Here is a 21,590-nt window from a genome sequence, read left to right on the forward strand (position 1 = left end):
TTCCACTCTCAATGGATTCAGGTCATTAAATCTAAATTATATCCCCTGTCAAAAGCGTTAGTCGAATCCGGGTCTTTTATCAAGTAGACAATCTTTATCTACTTATTTGAGTCTTTAACACATTCATAATATGGGTAGATTTACATATGTTATTTTGCTATGAGTGTTATGCATTTCTCATTTCTTTTTGCTCCTCTATTCCTCTGTGACTACCATCTGCTGTGTTATATAGATATGTTCTAATAAAACAAGTGATTCCTTTGTTCCAGGGCCTCAGAGCTTGCAGTGTGGCCCTTCCTTCCCTCACAAGAGCTAGCATGTGCCCCACGCTGGTAGGTGCTAAAGAGTCTCTTTCCTCACAAAGCCACAGGTACGCCGCCCAGGGGAAGCCCCCGTTTTCTCTCCGTCACCTCAGTGGGGATATGCCGATCCTGATAAGGGAGGAAAGAAATGGTATGCCAAAGGAGTTGCAAGAGATAGCCAGCCTGCACTGGCAGGGTCAGGGGACAATCCCCAGGATGGGATTTTAGGGGTGCTGGATCAAGGGGACTGGAATGTAAGACTGGATAACCAAGTTTTCCTGAGTGGGGGCACTGCCTTGTATGGCGGGACTTAACACACTGGCAAGGAGTCCAGGAGAGGGAGGAAATTCACTGCCAGAGCAGCCCCTAGGAGCTTTAAGAAAGCAATGGGCTCCATGGGGAGAAGTGGCAATGCCTGCCTTGGACTGGCAAATAGTAGAGGAAAGAACAAAAAGGTTGAGTGATACAGGATTGGAGAGAAAGTGTGAGGCCAATCACATGGCCTGAAGGTTATGTTCCACAGGAGGGCCAAGAGCTCACACCATTCACCAAAGCCATCAGGGCCGGTCTGGTGAGAGGGGCCCCTGCATCACTAAGAAGTTTGGTGGCTGCTCTCTGCAAGCCAGTGTGGGTGATGGAAGGAAAGCGGTCCCCGCACCTGGGCTCACTACTGTCTAATGTAACTGAGGACAGAGGGCAGCTCTTAACGAAGAGTCTCCAGGGGAGCACATTTCAAGGAACAACTGGCAAGGTTAGAAGGGCAGTCAAGAGCACCTGATGGGCAGGGAGCTGAGAAGATGGTTCAGACAGCCTGGTTCCCTAGGGGCAACTATAACCAGAAAAACGCAAAAATGCAAGAGAAGGAAGGTGGTTGTCCCAGTGGAAAGTCACAATCTCTTGCGCAGTTCCTGGCCCTGAGCCAATTTTGAGACTGACCCCACTGACTGAAGAGGTGAATGTGTCCTGAGGAGGAAGGATTCAGAAGCAAGGTGGTCAGTATATATGCTGTTATGATGCCACTATCTTTCTCCACAGAGAATGACTGCCATTTCTCAGGTGACTGTAGGCAGGGGAAGGAGGAATGCTCCAACGTTTGAAGAACTACAGGATACAAGGTTTGAACTGACATTTGTTCTGGAGGCCCAAAGTGTCACGATGAGTAGGGCTTATGAGGCCCTGGTAATTTAAAGGGTTGGGGATAGTGATCGGTTCCCGCTGAGTCAGCTGGGTCCCTGGGCCAACACAGTGGTCATTGCTCCTGCTCACGAGTTGACACTTGGCGGGTGGAACAATAACCCCCACGTTGGGTCACTGGTCTGCAGGACAAGAGCTATTGTGCTGGGGAAGGCCAAGAGGATCCTCTGACGCTGGCCCCCGCCCCAGGCCAAGATAGTAGGTCAAACCGCTATGGGATCCTGGTGAGGGTGGGTGGGGTGCTTAAAAGAGATTCTGATGCCATTGGACACCTATGGGATGCAGGGAAGAGGAAGTAAGAGAGCAGCAGGGATGAAGCGAGTGTAGAACATGTGGAAAAGGTCTAGGATTCTCTCTGCGGGGGACAGAGACAGGGATGGAATGGAAATGGCCAGAGGGGAACCAGGGGCTTTGACTGGATCCATCGGTAATGTGTCCTAGGATGGCACTTGGCACAGGAGATTTTGCTGGACCCTTCATTATCTACCTTAGCATACCTGAGATAGCACACACTGTGACTTGAAGAGTCACTGGGAGAAGTGGGAGAGAGCAATCTCCAGACACAGGCAGGTATGCAGTGTTGGGGCTGGGGGCACACTCCATGAGGCTGACTGCAGAGTTAGAATGGATGGAATCTCCCCTGCTTTGTAACCTGCTCCAGCACAGCAGGCTTCTCAAGGGCAGACCCAGAGAAATCAGGCCTTTGAGTTCCTGCAAGCAACAGGTGTTGAGGCACCCCAGGCCTCCCTTGCAGGTCAGCCAGAGTAGGGTGCAGGAGGGAAAGGTGACAGGAAGACAGAGGAGTATGGATGGGAAAGGGAGGAAGAAAGGTGTTGAGGGAAAGCAGGGCTGTTGGAGCAGGGATTGAGTGTCAAGCAAGGGAAATTCTAAAACTGAAGGGCCTTAGAGAAGTCAAGGGAGCAGGGACCACACTCCAGATACCAGGACTGCTCAGCTCATGGATGCTGGGAAGCAGTAGTGTCACGGAAGTCTGAGAGGTAACTGGCACTCCACTGCCACCGCCATGGCCACCACCACTGTCCCCCATTGGCTGTGTTTCCTCCCAGACCTTTCAAACATACCTGTACACACACCTGTATGTATTCTCAAACATTATGCAGGGTTGACATGGTTTCTTTTTCTTTCTTTTATAATTTACAAAGGTGCATCCAATGGCCTTGTCCTGCAGCTTTGCTCTATGCACTCACGAGGATGCCTCTGCAATCTGTGAACACAGCCTCATGCGTCCCTTCTGACTGCTGAGCTTTAATCTACTGGATACACAGGCCACGTTGCACTCATCCCTCTCCTTACTGATGGGAACTCAGAGCATTCCCAGTTTCTGACAACCAACACCCTTGTGCATGTGTCCCTCGTACACCAACCACACATACCGGCCTGTCTCTGGAAAATGTACCAGGCCTGGCAGCGGCCTGACCTGGTCACAGCGGGAATGCACGTTTCCCAGGCTAAAGAATCTCGGCTCAGAGCAGACCTCTGGAGCCCGACTGCGTGGTTTCTGACCTGTACAAGATCCCAACTAACCCAGTGACCTTGGGCCAGTGGCTGAACCTGTCAGTCAGTGCCTCACCTGAGGGTGCTAATAGGGGGGTACTTCAATACTAGGACTGTCATGAGCACGCGTTCGTTCTTGCCCACAGCACTTAGAAAGAGCACCAGGCACACAGAACTTGTGGTAGAAGTTGATTTCCATTCATTCTGCCAAATTACCCACCTCCCCTCCCCAGATGACGCCTCTGCACTGCTGCTGCCACAGCCACTGCCACCATCACCACCACCACCACCCCCACCCTCCACCCCCTGCACCACGGTCCCCCCAGCAGAGGGCAAAAGCATGGGATTGGTCACAACTCTCCCATCCTTGGAATGGTTAAGTTCTTTGAGGGTTGCAAACCTGGTGCCGGACAACTGATTGGTGGTTTTAGCTCGCACTTGCAGGATTAGTGATGGTGAGCATCTTCTGGGGTGTGCACTGGCCATCGGGATTGCCTCTCCTTTGAACTGACTTGGAGTGGGGCAGGGGCTCAGCAAGGGAGGGGGGCAAACCCCAGCCTGTCTGCTGAACAGGCCTGCCAGTAAAGTTTGCTGAGCGCACAGTCACAGGCCACGTTTAACAACTATAGCAACCGTCACCCAGCAGTTGCTGCGACAGCAGCCGTACTGCTCATAATCATGACAGCATTTGCCCTCTGGCCCTTTACCGGAAGAATGAGCTGAGCCCTGATCACTGCTGGCTGCCTGTGCCCATTTTCCTATCAGGTCGTGGTAAGTGTCAGTGTGGAATGGTGGCTGGCAACACCCCTCTGCACCAGGTGCTTCACCTCCATCGTGACGTTTCATGCCTCCAAGCCTCACTGACAGGTGCCGTCATCACCTGGCTTTGGGGATGGGAAACGGATGCTCAGAGCTGAGCTCCTGATTGGAAATTGGGACGTGGGTTCCCGACCAGGCGAGGCCAGACTTGGAAGAGGTGGGACGAGAGGCGTGACCTGCGGACTCCAGTCCAGAGGGCCCAAGGTCTCCTTTGGCGGTGGAGCAGAGGCCCTGGCCCTATCGGCTAAGGCCTAGAGGGGAGGGCCAGCAAGGCTTGTGCGGGTGGGGGGGGGGAGGGGAGGGGCACGGGGCAGGGCAGGGCGGGAGGGGGCAATGGGGGGAGGGGAGGGGGCGGAGGGGGTCAATGAGAGGAGGGCACATGAGGTTTGATGCGATCTCATGAGGCGCCTGCACACTCAGAGACTCGCCACTACTGCAGGGGCAGTGACCTTGGAGGTCATTGCCTGGGAGCAGGCCTGCGCACATGCGCAGCATGACCTCCCCCGACAAAATGTTTGCGTACAGGGCGGGTTTCAGCCCAGAGGGTGGGAAGCAGGCCGGTGTCCACCCCGTAGATCCCGGAGCCCCGCAGGGACCTGCGTTACGCCTTGAAAGGGGGGCCCCCGGGTTCCTGGACCCCGAGGGCTTCGAGTCTGAGCGGCAAGTGATGGAGGTGGGAGGGCCCATGCTTTGGAGCCGTGAAGGCCGACCTGTCTCCCCGGCCGACGACAAGGGAGATGCTGTGCACTACGCATTCCACCTCGCCGACGAGTCTGTAGTGGCGGCCATCACACAGCAGCAGCTGAGTGTCTGGTGTACCCCGGGTGGGCTCAGAAAGCCATTTCCAGAGAGCTACGCCTCTGAGGGCTCGGTCGAGTGGCCAGGCCCAGAGGCAGGGCCCGGTGGTAGGGGCATGCTTGCCCTTGGCTGTGTGGAATCGCAGGCAGCTTCTGCCACCCTGCGCCGGCTGGGTGAGTTCCACGAGCACTGGGCCTGGGAGAGGTTTTCTAAGAGAGGCAGTAAGAGTAGGCAGAAGGTTGGTGTGGGTCGCCAGCGGCCCTGGGCAGAGGGCCAGACTGGGACGCCTTTGGACCCCAACTCATCAGATGAGTTGGGTGAGATCCAGCTGATGAGGATGAGGCTTTACCCCAAAGAAGGAGGCCAGGCCAAGCCCAGCAGCCCCAACGATTCCAGGGACACACCCAGACACTCGAATTTATACCTCAGGGAGAATTTCCCTCATGTGCCAGGCTCTGTCCTGTCCTCAGCTCCCCGAGGGTTCACTTCAGCTGTGGAAAGGCAGGCTCTTGGCCAGCTGGACATCTCTTCCACTAAGAAAATGCAGAGTGTGTTCTGGGAGAAGGTGGGGAGCAGGCCCAGCTACCCTGGAGCAGGAGTGGGAACTGCTGTCGGCGCGGCCAGCACAGGTGGCCTGCACCAGGCCACTCCTACGGAGAAGGTGGCCCAGGGGAAGAAATCTCCAGAGGATGTCTCCAAAGGTACCCTGGGGAAAACCTTCCCTTCCTGGGGCCAGAGAGTCCCGGCAGCTCCCCTGGAGACAGCCACCTTTCCCCCAGTCTCTGGGGTTCCACTGCCTTGGAAGTCCAAGAGGTATTCGTTGGTGCGCTTGTTCGCCAAACACTCCAAGAACAGGGGTGCTGGGAAGAATTCTGTGGCCAGGAGGACACGAGAGTTTGAGCTGCTGGTGGGAGGAGATAATGATCCAGATGGAGATCCAGTCCCAAAGGGCCAAGTGAGTAGGCCATGCTGCTGCTCCTCTCTCCCTCCCCATGCTTCTCCCCTCCCCCCACCCCCACACCACCACCTCTTGACCTCCACCGTCCACCCCTCAGCGTCTGTCCCCGGGCACCCTGGGTCGTTAGGATGCCAGATCGGGGTCATTTCAGTAGGGGCAGAAAGGAGGATGATGCTGTGTGTGTGCCGGCGCCATTCCGGACTGACCCTTGTCTGCAGGTTTTCTGCCCTCTCCCCCAGGGGGACTGGGATGGAAGGGAAGGGAGGGCTGGTGGCTGATTTGGATTGGGGACCCCTTCAGAGTTTGGGAGGCACAGGTTCAGTGTTTAGATCCCCATCGTCACCTTCCTGATTCCTACATCCTAGCTATTCCCCCAGCCTGCCTCCCAGGGGCCTGGGCTTTCTCAGTGCCCCACTGTTCCCCCACCTAGCTCAGCTCTGCCTCCTGGCCTGGGGCTGACTGAGGGACAAAGGTGCTAATGAGGTCAGCCTCTGAATTTCCTTCTGTTCCCTGCCTCACCCCAGCCCTAAGCACACATGGCACACATGTGCAGGTACCCCTCTGCCCCCTACCAGTGAGAAATTTTTGTTTTAGCCTCCAACATCCAGTCCAGGGCCATGCTGTCTGTGTATGCATTGTGGAGAATGCCACATTGGCAACCTGGACACCAGAGGCCCCCAGGTTCCAGGAAACTCACAGCCCTTGACCCCGATCCAGGAAGACATCATGCCCAGAGGACCGGCACCCTCTGGTGAGTCTTTGGGTTTGATAAGAGGGGAGGGGAGAAGGCATGAGGAGGGAAGCTCTGGTTCTGCTGGGGGCTCAGCCTCGCTCACTGACAACCTGCCTGCCCAGGCAGCTTCTCACACAGGAAATCGGGTGTGGACAGGGCTAGCCATCGTGTGCATGGGGTTTGGGTGGCAGGGGTGATCGGTGGCAGTGCCACAAAGTGCACCTCTGGACATCGACTCTGAGTGGAGCCAAGCGTTTTCTGTTAAGTCCTGTTTGGCCATGCTGCTCATCCCAGGGTCTGGCTGTGGCTACAGCTCTGGGAGGGTGCCACCCAGAGCCACAGCCCTTGGGGTCCTGGGCAAGCACAGTTGCAGATGGGCTGCCCCAGAGGAACAGGGGAGGCAGCCCCAGAGGGGAGGCTACAGCAGCTGGGCAGAGCAGGGCCAACTTGTGGCCAGCAGAGGGTGGTGCTGCCTCATGTTGGACCCTGCTAAGCCCTTTCTGCCTCACCGGGAGCCTTGGAAGCTGGATTTTGTGTTCTTTCCCTCTCAGGTGACCAGGAACCACTTGACGTCTCCCCAAGACAAGAAAGGCAGCAGCAACCTGCTGGAGCACAGGGATGTTGTCAGGTAATGCTTCCTCTGGCTCCTAGGAGTGCAGGCCCAAGTTAGATGGTGGGATACGAGTCTAGGTTAAACTGATGTGCCCCCTCCCAAGTCCTGCACCCCACGGAGGCAAGGCACCTCCTTTCCACAGAGGAGCCCATGCCAGTCTGGACACTGGGCTTCAGGTTGGAGGGCCTGGGGGAGGGGTGGAGGGCGGGCAGGTGGGAGGTCAAGGATACAGGAGGTTAGAGCATTCTAATCATTTCTCCTTCTCTGCTGTCTGCCGGCCTAGTGTGTGGTGCTACAGAGAGAAATAGATGAGCTTAAAAAGCAACTCGGTATGAGGAACCTCGGGCTGGGGCTCATGTGGTAGGGGCAGGAGGCAGACTGTGGAGTCTCGGTGCCGAGTCTAGGGGGTGGAGAGTGGCCGGGCTGGGGGTACACTCCTGTGGGGGAGGAGAGCCTAGCAGGCCTGGCCCTGGAGCCTGCTGTGCATGTTCACAGGCCGGGGGGGAGGTGGGGGGGTGCAAATGGGAAAGCATCGCCTGCACTGCATCACACTTTGCAAAAATGAGATCTCTTCTCAGGACATTTAGAGATGCCCCACTGATTTTCCCTTTACCTACCACTTGATATGGCTAGTATGGGGGGGGGGGGTGTATGAATGACAAGTGCTGAGAGGTTCTGATATGTCCCAAAGCTTGAGAAGTACTGACACTTTAGCTCCCGTTTATGAAAAGTGTCCACATTTAATTCAGGTGGTGGGTGAGTGAGTCAGTGAGTCCTGGGCCCTGTGAACAGGGGCTGCAGGGGGTTTCAGGTTGCAGGGCTAGGCAGTGCCCCCCGGGGTGACATGGGGGATGGGCTCATCTGTCCCCATGTCTGCAGCGCCTGCTTGAGTCTCTCTCTGTTTCAGCGGCCATGCAGTCCCTGTTTGACAAGTTCCAGGCCCTTTGAAGTGAGTGTTACACACTCCATGCCACTTTCCATAGCCCTGGCTGTTGAGGAGGGCTGTGGGCCGGCCCTGACCCGAGGCTTTTCCCTGACTCTGCTCTGTTCCACAGGTTGAGCCCAGCGTCTTTGTACAAGAGGAGCAGCTGGTCGCTATGGAGCAAGGGAGCTGTGGCCAAGCTGGGTCCCTCCTGTTGTTCTGCCTCAGCCGGGGCTTCCTCTCCTGCTTCTTTTGCCCCCTCCCCACCCCAGTTCACAGCAGTTGCAAATTAAAGTACCTCTCAAATTCTGTGGTCTGTCTGCTCTCTGGGGGCCGGGAGGAGTGGGAGAGGGGTGGCGCTGGGAGCTGCTCCACTTCAGAGCCTTTTCCAGAACAGCACCTCTGGCATTGTGCAGTGGCCTTCTCCCTGTGGGGAGTCCGGGCCAGCCTCTAGAAGGGGCCCTGCGGTCAGGCCACCAGAGGGCCCTGGGTCTGGCCTCTGTGTGGGCTCTGCCTGGCCACATGAGCAGTTCCTCCCTTCCCCCTGCAGGCCCTCTTGGCTTCTCTCCTGATCTCCTCCTCTTGGGTTTCTGGGTTCCCAGGTATTGCTGTTCCTCCCCCTACCCTTTAGCAGGATCTCCAGACCCCCTTCCAGAGCTCTAAGCCCTCTTCCCCTCCCTGGTTGGGATCTCGGTCCTGCTGGTCCTGTCCACCCTGCCTGGCTGGCCGTGTGCCCTTGGCCTCCCTTGTGGCTTTCCTTTGGCAGCTTTCCCTGCACCTGTGCTTCAGCAGGTGTTAAAGAATGTGGTGGGCCTTGTCTTCCCTCTCCCAAGGTCTAGTGTTCTCTGTGGAGTCCTTACCTCCCTCAGGTGCCACCGTGCACAGGATAAGTTACCCGCGGTCCCATGTGGCATCCTCCTCTCCTTTGATGAAGCCGACACCTTTGACACTCGGTTACTGATCCCGTGGGGTTGCCCTCCTTGGCTTCAGCAGAGGGGAGGATGCAGAACTCACAGTCCAGGGGTTTGCAGAGCAAGAGCGGAGGTACAGGGAACACGACAGGGAAAGCACAGGCTGGTTTCTGGGCTGGAGGTCGGAGCAAGGAGTCTGTCGTGGTGGTTCTGGTCCAACCTCGGGGAAACTGCCCACCCAGCAGCTAGAAATGGATGATCTGGCCCCCGGATTTTCACATCCTTCCTGGCCTAGGCAGCTAACCTGGCCTCCCCCAGCCTGGTCCTCTCCATGCCCTTGAGTGGAAAGTGACCAGTTTCTATGGCACGCATGCTTGATAGGTCTCAGTGTTCTTGCACAGCCCTGGCAAATACACCCACGACACAGATGTTCCTGGAAATGCTATTTCGGTGTCCCAGCTCAATCTCCCAGAGGCCTCTCTAGGTCACATGAGACTTAATCTGAACTCCGTGTTTGATTTCCCTGTTGCTCGCGTTTGGGGACTACCTCCTTCCTTCAGCCAGGACCCAGGGCTAGGGCTTCAGTACAAGAGGGTACCGAGTGAGGGCAGCTTCTGCCAGACTCCCTTGCCGAGTGACTGGGGTTTAATATATAAATGGAGGGATGATGGGGAATGGAACATTCATGGTAGGCATGTGTGCGCCTGTGTGGGTTTGTGAATGATAGTGTTTGGGGATAATCTCCTAGGGGAAAGATGTGACTGCGGAATAAGGGGAGTAGAGACTGGTCAAGAACCCAGAAAGGATGGAGTGAGCAAGAGCAAGGGTTGGGTCTATGTTTCGGGGAGTGTTGTTAAATTCCTAAAGCACAGGAGGGGAATGACAGGGAAGTTGCCAAACTGCACTATAGCATGTCGGAACACTCAGAATGCTGGAGTCTTTGGAGGAGGCTCTGGATCCTAGTCTGTGATCCTGCGGTATCTAACATCTCCTGTGTGTGTCTATGGAGTGAGAGTGGGAAGGTCGACTTCATCAGAGTAGCCGGGACACCCCTCATCTAAGAAGCAGGGAGCTCACATAGGAGACTGCCCCAGTCGAGTTAGCCAGGACACAGGTGGGAAGGCACAGTGCAGATGGGCAGTAGGGTGCCTTCTCCTGGAAATGGGGCAGACTCAGTCCACCGTCCTCCACACTCACCTTGTCTCTCTTGCAGGCCCGTGGCCAGAGCTCAGGTGACAGACCCCCATGTCCCAAATGGGACAGCCATGGACCTCAGGGGTGCAGAATAACATTGGCAGCACTCAATGCTTCCACTTCTAAACCCTCACTTGAGAAGGTGAGCTGGATTGCTTAGGCTACAAATTTGACCCCAACCCGACAGTGGTAATTTCTTGGCAGGGTAACAGCATGCTGCTGTCTGAGTGAGTGAGTTTGGCAGAGACTTTCCAACTGGGGTTTCCAACCAGCCAGCCACATAGGCAAGTTATGAATGGGCAGAAGTTCAGCACAGGCACTGCTCCAGGAGGTGGGGGACGTGGTCACCAAGGGTGAGGATGAGGAGAAGCACATTGAGCGAGTCATGGGATAACATGAACACAACCCCAGTGTCTAGTTTTGCCAGGCTTCCTTCCCTCCTCTGAGCACATGGTCTCTCTGTTCTGTATTCACACCAACTACAGCACAATAGCATTGCTATAACAGTGTACATCACAGGCTACCAGCTAGGGCCTACAGGTCCGGGGGGTATTCATAAGTGGCCAATTCTGGCACATAGATAAAAAAAATATATCTGGGTCCCAGGGGAAATGAGGATGTCAGACTCCTATCCTAATACAATGTGTCACTGTTGCCTTCCCCTCAGGCCTCCTGTCCAGCCAAGGAGGCAGTGGGGCTCTCCTGGAGAGCCCTAGGCCCCATCCTTCCCCATCCTGCTATCTACCCAGCTCCTGGGCAGATGCCCCTCTCCATTACCCCCACTGCCACCAGCACCACCACCAGGAGTGGCCAAACCACTCTCTATGGACTCTTGGGGGGATTGGCAAACCCAGGGAAGGTAGGAGGAGGTGAGCACTAGAGAGGGAGCAGGGTGCGGTAGGCAGAGTAATGGTCCCCAAGGATGTCCACGTCCTAATTCCTGGAATCGGCTAACATGTTACCTTGCATGGCAACGGGAGCTTAAGGTCACAGATGTAATTACAATAGCCTCTCAGATGACTTAGAATGAGGAGACTCTCACCCAAGCTTGCCAGGTCCAGCCAAGCACACTGGGGCTGCCAGGGTGACCGTGTGAACGCTACCTGCCTGACTCCTGGGGGCACCATTGGCACGACTACAGGGTGCTTGGTGCCCCTGCTTTTGTGTGATGTGGAAGCCCTGGTAAGCACCACTCAGATTTAGAGAACATGCCAGTACCTTTGGAACCCTTTTTATGCCAAAGCCAATCACTTCTCTGCAGTCCTCCCAAGGTAAGTGCCATCCTGACTTCTTAGGATTTTTAGGACTTTTATAAAGGATAACAATTGCTATTTAATGCATAACCCTTATAAAGATATAAAAGAAAAGTTACCTGAAATTAAACATTAATTATATCTATAAAGCACTGTATACATGTGCATAATTACAGAAAACATATACCTACAACTTGACAAATAATTATGAAGTGATCGAGCCATGTAGCTACTGCTTGGGAGAAGTCATGGTACATTGAACCTCTAGAAGTGCCATCTGTGTCCCTGTCTGTGAAGGAAGCCAAATGCAAAAGTCTACACACTGCTTGCTTCCACTTATGTGACATTCTTGAAAAGGCAAACAAACTACAGGGACAGAAAAGCAGATCGGTGGTTGCCAGGATCTGGGGATTGAGAGAAGGGGTTTAACTACCAGAAGGAATTTTTGGGGTGATGAAAATGGGTTATATTTGATTCTGGTAGTGATCCCCTAACAGTATGAGTTCATCAAGACTCATAGACATTGTATGTAAATTATATCTTAATAATGCTGCATCTTTAACATCTTTTAAAAAAGATGTAAAAATGTATGTCACAAGTGGATATTGATGCTATTAAGTATTTTTCTCTGAATATGAGGATCATAATTTCTCCCGTAATCAGTTAATGTGGAATATTATATTACCTTACCTTATTTTCTGAAGTTAACTCAGAGTTGTATTCCTGGAATGAATCAAATTTAGTCATGGCACATTATGTTTTTTTCCTTCTTATATCCTATAAGATTCAGTTTGCTAATATTCTGTTTCTGACCCTTGCTTCTATGTCAAGAGCATGTGACTGACCCATGATTTCTGTTTCCAAAACTGTCCTTGACAGGATATAGTGTCAAGTTATTCATCCTCACAAAATGAGTTGGGGAGTGTCCCTCCTTTTCTGTTTTTCCTCAAAGTTCATGTCAAGTTAAAAATATTTTTGCCTAGGATGTTTGTCAGTATTCAGTATTCAGGGTTTTTTGTGAAAAGCGTTCTGAGTACTGATGTATTTCCTTGTGGGTATGGAACACCTCATGTTGGTTGTTCCTTCTTCAATCAGTTTTTAGAATTTTTTTTTTTTTTTTACAAATGAGTTACCTTTCTCAAGTTTTCAAAGTGATTGGAGAAAAATGGTCCATAATATCTTCTTTTCCCCCCAAATTTTGCTTAGATATGCCTGTCCCATGGATAGTTGTAAGAAAATTGCAAGGATCACCCACTTATCCTTCACCTGGATTTGCCCATTATTAACATTTTGCACATTTGCCATATTCTCTCCATTTTGCTTTTATAAATTGTTTTGTTGAATCATTTGAGTTCCTTGAAGACATTACAGTATATCCTCCCTAAATATTTTGGCATGTATCTCTTAAGAAAAGAAATAGTCTGCTACAAAATATTAATGCAATCATCACACTGAGAAAATTTAACTGTGGGAGGAAGGAAAAGATGGCAGAGAAAGAAGGCAAGGTGAAAATGTCCTCCCACATGCACACCAAGGAAACAACTTCAGCAAATCAAACTAACCCTGAAAATGTCCTGAAGACTTCAGAACAGACCGTACACACAGGTGAAGAAGAGAAGACCACATTGGGAAGGGTAAAAAGGTAGAGCCAGAGGAGGAGCCAAGATGGCGGTGTGAGTAGGGCAGCGGATTTCTCCTCCCAAAATCACATACATTTTTCAAAATAGAGAGGCCAGAAGATACAGTACAACAGTGAGGCTACATCTACATCTGTGAGAACTCAGCACATCACGAAGGGGGTAAGATACAAGCCATGGCCCGGTGGGACCTGAGTGCCCCCTGACCCCACCCCAGCCGACTGGTGGGAGAAGAAGAGTCAGAGCGGAGAGGGAGTGGGGGCCAAAGACTGCTAAAAACCCAACCCTAGTCATCTGCACCAGGAACACAGACCCATATTGCATGGTGTGCTGGATATTAGGGTAATGGAACAGTAAAATCTGCGAGCAGGTCACAGCAGCCAGTGCCCCTGGGACAAAAGAAAAGTGAGTGCTTTTTGAAAGTCTTAAAGGGACAGGGGCCTCACAGTAGGATGGAAGCGTCCCAGCACACTCAGCCCAGCAGCTGGGAATCCCAGGGAAATTCAGGTGCTCCAGACCGCTGGGAAGCAGCACAGCTCTGAAGCCCCTCACAGTGATAAACAGCCTCCCATTCATTCCCCGTCTGGCACAGCCCCACCATAGCAGGGGAGCAGCCTGAGAGAGCCGCACCCACAGCAACCACCCAGAGCCTCCTCCGCAGCCGCCCGGCCAAACTCAGAGGCCCTGCTGGTGCGCACAGACAGAGGAAGCCGGAACAGGGCACCAAGGGTCGCCGTTCTTGCAGGAGAGCACACCCGGTGCACCTGCCCATCCCCACAGGGCTCTGGGCTGCCCCGACAGCTGCCCCACCCACAGTGGTTCAGGAAATAAAACTAGAAGCTGCTCCGAGGAGGGCAAGGTGACCAGCAAGCAGGAAGGGACTTTCTTCTCCCACCTAACACACCTGCTAACTGCCCACGACTACCACTATAGCCACGAAAAGGCAGAAGAATCTAATTCATTCCAGAATCACCCAGACAACTCCTGAGAGGGCACCTGGGGAGATAGATTTAACCAATCTTCCTGATAAAAAATTCAAAGAAAGGTCATAACCATGCTGATGGACCTTCAGAGAAATATGCAAGAGCTGAAGGATCAAGATAGGAGGGAGAATACAGAAATAAAACAATCTCTGGAAGGACTTAAGAGCAGACTGGATGAAGTGCAAGAGGCCGTTAATGGAATATAAATCAGAGAACAGGAACACAGAGAAGCTGATGCAGAGAGAGATAAAAGGATCTCCAGGAATGAAAGAATGCTAAGAGAACTGTGTGACCAAGCCAAATGGAACTATATTTGCATTATAGGGGTACCAGAAGAAGAAGAGAGAGAAAAAAGGATGGAAAGTGTCTTTGAAGAAATAAATGCTGAAAACTTCCCCAAACTGGGGGAGGAAATAGTCTCTCAGACCATGGAAGCCCACAGAACTCCCAACACAAGGGACCCAAGGATGACAACACCAAGACACATAATAATTAAAATGGCAAAGATCAAAGACAAGGACAGAGTATTAAAGGCAGCCAGAGAGAGAAAAAAGGTCACCTACAAAGGAAAACCCATCAGACTTCTCAACAGAAACTTTACAGGGCAGAAGAGAATGGCATGATAAATTTAATGCAATGAAAGAGAAGGGCCTTGTACCAAGAATACTGTATCCAGCATGATTATCATTTAAATATGAAGGAGGAATTGAGCAATTCCCAGACAAGCAAAATTTGAGGGAATTTGCCTCCCACAAACCACCTCTACAGGATATTTTAAAGGGAATTCTCTATATGGAAGCACTCCTAAGGCAAAATAGATGTCACCAGAGAAAATAAAATCACATTAAAGAAAGCAGACCAACCAAATACTAACTAAAGGCAAAAAACAAAATCAACTACTCACAAATAGCAGTCAAAGGAAACACAAAAGAGGACAGAATATAACACCTAACATATAAAGAATGGAGGATGGAGAGAAATAAAGAATCATCAGACTGTGTTTATAATAGCTTAATAAGTGAGTGAAGTTAGACAGTTAGGTAGTAAAGGAGCTACCCTTGGACCTTTTGTAACCATGAACCTAAAGCCTGCAATGGCAATAAGTACATATCTATCGATAACCACCCTAAATGTAAATGGACTGAATGCACCAATCAAAAGACACAGTGTAATAGAATGGATGAAAAAGCAAGACACATCTATATACTGCTTACAAGAGACTCATCCCAAACACAAAGACATACACAGACTAAAAGTCAAAGGATGGAAAAAGATATTTTAAGCAAACAATAGGGAGAAAAAGGAGGTTTTGAAGTACTGGTATCAGACAAAATAGACTTCAAAACAAAGAAAGTAACAAGAGATAAAGAAGGACATTGCATAACGATAAAAGAGTCAGTCCAACAAGAGGATACAACCATTATAAATATATATGCACCCAATACAGGAGCATCAGCATATGTGAAACAAATACTAACAGAATTAAAGGAGGAAATAGAATGCAATGCATTCGTTCTAGGAGACTTCAACACACCACTCACTCCAAAGGACAGATCCACCAGAGAGAAAATAAGTAAGAGCACAGAGGCACTGAACATCACACTAGAACAGATGTACCTAAGAGACATCTACAGAAACCTACACCCAAAAGCAGCGGGATACACATTCTTCTCAAGGGCACATGGGACTTTTTCCAGAATAGATTTCATACTAGGCCCCAAAAAGAGCCTCAGTACATTCAAAAAGACTTAAATTCTACCAAACAACTTCTAAGATCACAAAGGCATAAAACTAGAAATAAACTGTACAAAGAAAACAAAAAGGCTCCCAAACACATGGAGGCTTAACAACATGGTCCTAAATAATCAGTGGATCAATGACCAAATAAAAACAGAGATCAAGCAATATATGGAGACAAATGACAACTTCAACAAAGAGAGAGAAAATATGAAAAAAGCCACTCAGAGCTGAAGAATACAGTAACTGTTACTCCAGAAATATACATGAGGCCAGCTTCCAGGCCTTTTCCCCAAAGTGCCAGAAGGGCCAGCCATTGCTGGTCCATGTGTCAAAATATCTAGGGCCACATTCACTCAACAGAGTCTCCAGGGTTTAATGCAGTTGGGGCTGGTGGCAGGATGTTACTCTTCTGGTCATATCCTGGTTTTAATAACTCCTCTTTGGTTTGCACATACAGTTGCATAGGAGAGGCAGCAATGTGTGTCAGCATGTCCACGGGGTTTAAGGCTCTTTTCTGGAAGTTCTCATGCAAATGCTACAGCACTGTCCATAAATGAACTACCCAGCTCTGTAGACTTTTAGTGTCCAACTTCAAACCAGATTACAACAAACCATTGTGCCTCTCTATCATGCCAGCTAAGGTAGGGTTATATGGTATATGAAACTTCCACTTTATTCCTAATTACTGCACCATTCTTGTAACGCATGTTTGGTAAAGTGGGTGCCTTGATCGCTCTCAATCACCTGTGGCTAGGCATAGGCTTCAAAGAGATACTTTAGGTACCTTTTGGTCACTTGTTGATCTTTATGGCATGTAGGAAAAGCAGCCAAAAGCCCAGTAGCAGTGTCCACACAAGTCATGGCATACCAATATCCTTCTGATATGGGCAGAGGCCCAATGTAGTCTATCTGCCACCTGACCATGGGTATCGGCCCTTTTACTATTGTCCCATATGCTGCAGAACTCGGTGTAAGTTCTTCTTAGAGCACACAAGGCACTCCTTCCAGGCTCTGCTGACTTCTTCAGAGGTCAACAGCAAGTCCCATTGACGGGCTACAGCCCACATTGTCTTTTGCCTTGCGTGCAACAAATACTAATGTAACCATAGGGCTACATCAGAGGCAGGCTTTCCTTCTAGCCAGTGCACCCGGGCCAATGTGTCTGCTTCATCATTCCCTGGGGATGCCAAAGGTAAATGGCCAGTCACATGATATACGGTAACTGTCTTAGTCTGACCAGAGGCCTATAGATCTTGCCACACTCTTGTCCCCAAAGGGGCTGGTGACCAACCATCCAGTTGGCATGGTAGCATGTATGTAGCCAAGGGGTCAAACCTTAATAGATGGCCCAGCTGTCAATGCAGACAACTATAAGGGTGGGCTCCTGGGTGATCACAAGCCATACTGCCCACAACTCAGCCTATTGACTGCTCTTCCCCTCTCCATCCTCCATCCATATTGTCTCAGTCTTAGGATGGAAAACCACAGCCCTCCACTTTGGGGACTTCCCGTGACTGGAGCCGTCTGTATACCAAGCATCTTCAGGTATAGCAGCTTTTCCCTCCTGATAAGGACTCTTTACTACCAATGGCTCAAAAGCAAATTCTTCCTGCTTTCCATTGCTATATGTCACTGGCTCCAATAAGCATTGGAGTTCTTCACTTATGGGGCTTTTGGAAAGGGTGCTATGCTCCTGTAAATATGCACCCCATTTGGCCAGTGTAGTTGTCTATGCCAAGCCACTCTGTGGTCTTTTGGTCCAGTCTCGCACCCACCCCGCGATGGGATAGGTAATTGTTACCTTGGTCAGGGCTGTTTCTGTGATGGGCTTTATAGCCAGCAAGACATGACAGCCTGTTGCTTCTCCTTCAAGGTATACCAGACTTCTGCTCCTTTCCATTGTTGTGACCAGAATCCAACATGTTGGCATGTCCATTAAAGCCACTGTTAAAGGCTCCATCCATAACCATCTTCAGTTACATGAACATCTAGCTCACAGGGCCTTGATGAGTCCACTACACTCAAGTCCTGTAAAGCCTTGACTGCTCACTTAGCAGCAGTAAAAGCGGCTGAACATGTTTCATCCCAGTCCCACCCTATGCCCTTTCATACTAATTGATATAAGGGCTTCAGAATTTGTGCCAAGTGTGGGATAAACACTGTCCAGTAGCCCAAAAGGCCCAAATCTCTTGTGATACTCCCACAGTGGTAGGGGTAGGGAAATCCTGGACCTTGTCTATGACTCCTTCTAGAATAACTTTAATTTTACCTGACCAGACAAGCCTCAAGAATTTTACAGACAAACCAAGTGTCTGAAACTTGATGCTGTTCACAGCCCATCCTTTCTCCTGTAGATGTTGCAGCAGTCTAGTAACTCCCCCTTCTCAATCTGCAAAAGAATCTGATATGAGCATGATATCATCAGTATAGTGATAGAGCTGCACCATTTGCAGTTTGTTCCATGTGGGCAAGTCCTGGGCTGCAATTCCATGATAAATGGCAGGAATGTGGAGGTATCCCTGTGGAAGGTCAGTGAATGTCCACTGTCAGCCTTCTCACATGAAGGCAAACTGTTCCTGGCTTTCCTGTGCTATGTCAATAGAGAAGAGAGCATTAGCAACATCCACAACATAATAACATGTCCCTAGTTCATGACTGAGTGTGTTCATAAGGGCTGATGTAAACGGTACAGCAGCATGGAAAGGGTACGTGGCTTTATTCAATTTCCTGTAATCCACGGTCATACGCCAGGAGTTGTTTAGCTTTTTCACTGGCCATCCCATGGAATCAAAATGTCTATGAGTAGGTTTTATGATGCCCACCTTCTTCAACTCCTGTAGAGTTTCTCCAATTTCCTTCTGTTCCCCCAGGCAATTTATAGTGTTTAATATTTGTCACCCACCAAGGTACATGCAGAGCTACAGTTGGATGCTTGGCATGTCCCCTCAGAACTGCCTTAACCACACTTACCCTCAGTTTGAACTCACATGCAGTGGTCTGTAACCACAGGGCTTGTAGAAAAATCCACCCCCAAAATATATTCACGGATGGGAGAAATTTACACAATGTACTCCTTTGGGGGTAAATGCCCTATCCCTAATGGGTTTGGGCTTTCTTCACTCTAATTGCCTAACCCCCATAGCCATCTATCACAGCAGAGGTCCCAGAAAAATGTTCCAGGTTTCCATACATCAGAGAACATTCAGTTCCTGTGTCCACCAGTACCAAGACACATTGTACATTCACAGAGGACCGATGAATTGCTAATTCTATATGTGACCTCCAGTCCCTATATCCCCCAAGGTGGGAGCCTTGACAACCCCCTCGGTCAGACCACAATGCCCAATTGTCCTCTTCTGTGGGTGAGGGCCCAGGTGAAGTCTGAGTATTGTCCCTCAGGAAATCTTGCAGAGACACAGGCCATACATGGAGCTTTGCCTCTGGCTTCCTTGTCCTGGACCTCAGCGGCTGAAACTGCTGCTCTGGTTTTAATTGGTGCCACAGTTCTAACCAGATCCTATTGGGCTCCCCATCAAGTTTTTCTTTCCCTTCCCCCATCTTTATCAAATCAACCCACATCTGGGTCCTCAAGACCTTCACGGGGCCCTTTGCACCCTCTTTTCATTTGTAGCCCATACTTCCTTCTGTGCTGTTATTGTTTCAACCTCCCCCAGATCTGATAAAGTACAAGTAGGCACATTTATGGGTTGTCCTATGTGGGGAGCAAGAATAGTCACTAGGGACCCAAAGAGAGATGGGGGAGCCATATGGAACACTAGATTTCTTACTATCACCACTGCTAGAGGTAAGGGTGAGTCACCACCTCCCACAGGAGCAGCCACTGGTGCCTCCCCACCATCCACAGGTGGGTTTCTGTGTATCTCCCCACCATCTCTAGAGGCAGGCCACCCAAGCATCACACCCATGAAGACAGATTTCAGGTTCATAATTCCTGCCAACTAATGCCAGGTATAACTCTGGGGTGAAAATATGTTCCCAGTATGGGGAAAATTACCTTTGAAGCCAAAATCAGCCATAGGGACAAGTAAAGAGGGAGAAACCCTTTTACTGCACACAAGCAATTGTCCCCTTCTGCTTGCTTGTGTCTTTTGCAACGCAGCTGCAAAAATGGGCCCCACCTAACCTCTCTGGTACAAATATGTCCTCACTCCCCTTTGTAAGCACCTATTGATATGGAGATGCACTAAGGCCAGGTGAGAGATTCTGGAAATAGTGCAGTTTTAGTCACAGCTGTTGCTAATAGAAGTGTGACTTTAGCCACCTGATAGTCACCTAATAGGTATTATAAGTTCCACTTTTACGACAAAAAGATGTGAAGATAGGTTTATTATGATGGGAAATTTCTTTTCTGTTTCTTTCTAAGGAAACTGAAAAATTACATGAGCTGGCAAAATGAAAGTCAATAATAGAATGGAATACTTCCTAGTTCAATCCCAACAGTATCTATTTAGAAAACCTGTAGTTATTTGTCATTTACATATTATTTATAATTATCATTTAAATCCAAGTTCAACTGTCATTTCCTGTATTTTAAGTCTTCCTTGCTATCCTCAGGCATTATTTTCTACTAGCTGTTTTCTAGCTCTTGACTACTATAGCATCTTATGGATAACTCTATTTTCCTGTATGTCACATCATATTATAATTTATTTACTTCTATGTTTGCTATCTTCTATAACATCTTTTCCTCTGTGGCATCATTTACTTGGAAAATAGTGGGTGCTCAATAAATGCTTGCATGAAAGAATAAATGAATGGGAAAGTGTCATATTGTGTATGCTACAAACAATTCTAGGTACAGTGAACATAATTTCTATATTAATTATCAAATCCTATGGCTTATCAAATGACTTTTCTCCTGCTTTTTTGTATGCACGGCAAAGCTAAGAGATGGTATTTGAAAAGCAAGGTACTTTAATTGTCAGGCCTTTCAATTATTTATGAGGACAGAGGATATAATACTTGAAATCAGGTCTGTTCTAGAAAAACTGATGTGTATAATTGCCATACTTATAGGTCTCAAGAATGCTTTGTTAAGAAGTGTGAACTTTATCTATTAAATGTTAGCAATCCACTGTAGTAGGGGAAGAGTTGGTGGTCCTGACCCTTGAAAGAGGGACAATGCACTGGGAATACTTTAGTCATGGACTGTGGAACATATAAATAAATGGAATTAATTTGAATGACTTAAATTTGCTCCTTGGAATAATTTTTCCCAGAAAACACAAAGTACATTATTTTCAGTGTGTTAAGATTACTTAATGTAATTTACAAGGGCCCAGTCTATTTTCACCAGTTAGACTGCCACAGTCTTCTGGGGATGTGAGACAAGAACAGGTTAACATTTTTGAGTATCTATTATGTGCTGAGTACTACACCAAGACTTTAATCCTACCTTACAACCACTCTGTAAAGCAGGTATAATAACATTTTTAAGGTTACCCAAAGTAAGATTTGAGATTGGTAGAGTTGAGATTCCAACCCAGTCTGAATGACTCCAAAAAGGTAGAGGTGGGTTTCAGATAGATTTATATTATTTTAAAATTCACAATCTATCTACTTCATTTTGGTGACTTCTAAACAAATTAAATTAATACAAGCCCATATATTCAAGGGAAAATAACTACCATATATTAAACACTGATACAAGAATTGCCACATACCATACTTAATCCTAGTAACAATTCCTTAAAACAGCTCTGCAAAGTAGGTATTATTTTCCACACAAAGACACAGAGGTTCAGAAAAGTTAAATAACTTGCCTAAATCACACAGGTAGTTCATGATGGATTGAACACTTTTATAGACACTCACTGTGAGTTCTTCCAAATCCCAGGCCCTCTTGGGTACATTTTGAACCTGCACTTTTGTGTCTCCTGCCTTAGCTCTGAAGGGGGTCATGATTACCTGTTCTGTGATATATTCCCTCCTTTTTATCCAGAGCTCAGGTAGTTCTCAGCAGTGACCAGTATCAAGCCCACCTTCAAAACTGAGCAA

At 49.2% G+C, this 21,590-nt stretch overlaps 1 protein-coding gene across 1 annotated transcript; it reads left to right on the top strand.

Annotated features, from left to right (window-relative positions):
- The first annotated feature begins 4,314 nt into the window (after nucleotides 1-4,314).
- Nucleotides 4,315-7,977, top strand: LOC140847350 (uncharacterized protein CXorf49 homolog). The gene is made up of 5 exons (XM_073227505.1): nucleotides 4,315-5,583; nucleotides 6,181-6,337; nucleotides 6,871-6,947; nucleotides 7,216-7,261; nucleotides 7,840-7,977. Exons 1-5 carry the CDS (start codon nucleotides 4,315-4,317, stop codon nucleotides 7,878-7,880), a joined length of 1,590 nt encoding a protein of 529 aa, XP_073083606.1. The 3' UTR covers nucleotides 7,881-7,977.
- The last annotated feature ends 13,613 nt before the right edge of the window (nucleotides 7,978-21,590 follow it).

The sequence above is a fragment of the Manis javanica genome, chromosome X, assembly GCF_040802235.1.
Source record: "Manis javanica isolate MJ-LG chromosome X, MJ_LKY, whole genome shotgun sequence".
Lineage (NCBI taxonomy): Eukaryota > Metazoa > Chordata > Mammalia > Pholidota > Manidae > Manis > Manis javanica.

Coding starts and splice junctions, on each gene's coding strand:
- LOC140847350 (XM_073227505.1), top strand. CDS start 4,315: ATGCGCAGCATGACCTCCCCCGACAAAATGTTTGCGTACAGGGCGGGT. Junction 6,948..7,215: donor GAGCACAGGGATGTTGTCAG/GTAATGCTTCCT, acceptor CTGCCGGCCTAG/TGTGTGGTGCTACAGAGAGA. Junction 7,262..7,839: donor TGAGCTTAAAAAGCAACTCG/GTATGAGGAACC, acceptor TCTCTGTTTCAG/CGGCCATGCAGTCCCTGTTT.